This window comes from Leishmania braziliensis, chromosome 30 (genome assembly GCF_000002845.2).
Source record: "Leishmania braziliensis MHOM/BR/75/M2904 complete genome, chromosome 30".
NCBI classification, from domain to species: Eukaryota; Euglenozoa; class Kinetoplastea; order Trypanosomatida; family Trypanosomatidae; genus Leishmania; species Leishmania braziliensis.
Genome location: NC_009322.2, coordinates 1,321,847 through 1,324,859, shown reverse-complemented (window position 1 = coordinate 1,324,859; position 3,013 = coordinate 1,321,847). Strand labels below are relative to the sequence as shown.

The 3,013-nt window shown below is 60.2% G+C and overlaps 1 protein-coding gene across 1 annotated transcript; it reads left to right on the top strand.

The window, feature by feature from the left end:
• Positions 1-398: 398 nt before the first annotated feature.
• Positions 399-2,288, top strand: LBRM_30_3780 (TATE DNA transposons; the record flags this gene model as incomplete). Its single annotated transcript, XM_001566951.1, has 1 exon — positions 399-2,288. The coding sequence occupies one exon, from the start codon at positions 399-401 to the stop codon at positions 2,286-2,288; it is 1,890 nt and encodes a 629-aa protein (XP_001567001.1).
• Positions 2,289-3,013: the final 725 nt, after the last annotated feature.

The window sequence follows — 3,013 nt, the reverse complement described above, 5'->3', positions numbered from 1 at the left end:
GCAGCGACGCTGCAGGAGATGCTGGTTGAGAAAAAACCATCCGAGGAGCTTTTCTCACCACACGTGGAGGAGCTGCGGGCGCTGATCGCCCAGGAGGTGCGAACAGAGATGCGAGGTGCACAGCTGCCCTCGATCCGGAAAGGCGCGCTACGTTGCATGGCGGAAGCGGGTGTCCCGCTGAAGGACCTGATGATGATCTCCGGGCACGCGAAGCAGGCCACGCTGCTGCGCTATCTTGGGTATGGCCAGCAGCCTACGGTGGAGGCCGAGACCGCAAGGGACAACGCCGGAAGAGCGCTATTCCAGACCCTCTAGAGGCTGCGGCTTCCGTGTTCCGTTTCCGATCGCAAGAGTCATCGTGCGCGAATCTCGGAATCGCACCACAGGAGGTGGCGGCCATGGTGGACCAGATGTCCGGTTTCATCCAAGTGCTGACGGAGCGACCGGCACTCGTGAAGCAGTGGCCGCTGCACCTGAAACGGAACACACCACTGGACATGGATACCGTGCTGGCGATGCCGACAAAACGCGCCTCAACGAAGCGGTTTCTCCAGCGAATCCAGTGCTTTCTGGATCCCTCCTTCTACGATGGGTTGAGGACCTCACGAACCATCAAAAAGTGTGCGCTCACGGCTGCGGAAATCCAACAGGCGGTCGAGATGGGCAAGTTCGAACCGTGCCCGATCAGCGACATCGGCGCCCAGGTGCAATTGCCAGAGGGCATGCACGGCGTGAACGTCTTCACGGTGCCGGAGCTGAAAGGACGACGACGCCTCATCACGGAGCCCCTGCTGAACCGCGTGATCCCCAAACATCACGTCCCGCGCGTCCACTACGACACGCGCCTCGGAAGACGACAGCGGCTGCGATACGCCCGTTACATGCTACAGATCGACTTCGAAGCTTATTACGACGCTATCCCGATCGCGGCGACACTCCGTAACAAGTTCGTTTTTCGAGCCAGGCATGACGGGCGATACTACCGCCTTCGTACTCTCCCGACCGGCGCGCGATGGAGCGTTGCCGTCGGCCAGGCGGTGACGTGGACGATTGTGGACATCGACACGCCCGTCACCATCACCACGCTCATCGACAACATTCTCGTGGCCGCACGCGAAGGTCAGGAGCGTGAGTTTGTGCTCGCGGTGCGCACGGTCGTCGCACGCATCAAGGCGGCGAACCTGATGACGTCACCCAACCGGGACGAGCTGGAGGCGATGTCGGACGAGAAAATCCTGCAGCTGGCGAGTGCCAACACCGTTTTTCTCGGTGAAGAATACACATGGAATGGCCGTGAGCGGCTGATCCGCAACTCGGTGAAGACGGTGGCGAAGCTGAAGCTTGCGCTCCAAAAGACCAGCCACACCATACGCAGTCTGGCCTCGCTGATCTCGCTGATCTTCTTCGCGCTCCACACCACGCAAATGAACCCCGCACGGGCATTCAAGCTGCTGAGAGCCTACCGAGGCATATACCGGCTGACGTTCCGCGGGTACGACTGGGATGACGCGGTGCCGTACATCGACTCCTCCGTGGCGCGGTCGCTGCAGGAGATCGGCGGCGCATTGGTGCAGAATCCGTGGTGGAAAATCTCGGACGAGAGACACCCAACGACGGATGAGGCGACCTATGACGCGGTGGCCTTCACCGACGCGTCGCTGGAGGGCTGGGGTGCTGTGCTTCACCTCCGCGACGCGGGCGCCACAGAAATGTGGACCTACCGGCAGCGCTGGACCGAGGACCTGGAACGGCAACTTGGCGGCGACGACGGTGAGGCGGAACGCGTCCTCGAAAAACTGCGCCAGTACCAGCTGCGTCGCCGCGTCCGGTCGGGAGGCCGGTTCGAGGACCCAGACCTGCAGGCGGACCGCTTCCAGGCGCGGTACTCGGCACACGCGGAACCACGCGCGGCACAACTAATGCTGCGACACCTGGTGGAGCACCACAGGGTGCCCAACGGAGCGCGAATCGCGCTTGCCACGGACCACCGTGCGATTGTCATTGCGCAGAAACACCTGAACGGTTTCGGCGGCATTGGCAGAGGCTACGCCTTGAACAAACTTTTCGAGTACACCTACGACCTCTGGTACAACAGAGGGATCGACGTAGTGTTTTTCTACGTCGAGGGTGCGCGGAATCCGGCGGACGCCTACTCGCGACACTTCGGGGTGGACGCGACAGGGTCGCTGGAGGTTCACCGGGTTGAACCGTTTGGCGTGCCGTTCCTCCGGCACATGTGGTGCCCGCTATGCGAAGAGCGGCGCCGCGAGGAGGGCGGCGAGATATGATCGTCACCAGAAACATCCAAGGGGAGCCGGAACCTGACGGCCGACTCTCCGGAGGACGGTGCGACGACATCGCCCACAAGTTATGGATGGCTAACCGCGTGCTATGGGGGGAGGCTTCCCCGGTACCGGTGCCAAGCCATAAGAAAAAGCACACGAAAGAAGTCCAAGACGACTTGATGTGCTCCTCACGCGACTGAACGCGGTAGAGGAGGCCGGCGGCATAATCATGACGCGGCGCCGCGGTCGTGGTTGCGTGCCTGCCTTGCCGCTTCCCAATGGGGTCTCGAAGACTCTCTCCATACCCATCTGCCTTCCACAAATCTTTCTCCCTTCTCGCCCTTTACTTGTCTTCAAGAAATCATATCTTCGCGAGCACCCTATCACACAGGACGGTGGCATTAGGGTTAGGGTTAGGGTTAGGGTTAGGGTTAGGGTTAGGGTTAGGGTTAGGGTTAGGGTTAGGGTTAGGGTTAGGGTTAGGGTTAGGGTTAGGGTTAGGGTTAGGGTTAGGGTTAGGGTTAGGGTTAGGGTTAGGGTTAGGGTTAGGGTTAGGGTTAGGGTTAGGGTTAGGGTTAGGGTTAGGGTTAGGGTTAGGGTTAGGGTTAGGGTTAGGGTTAGGGTTAGGGTTAGGGTTAGGGTTAGGGTTAGGGTTAGGGTTAGGGAAAGGGTTAGGGTTAGGGTTAGGGTTAGGGTTAGGGTTAGGGTTAGGGTTAGGGTTAGGGTAC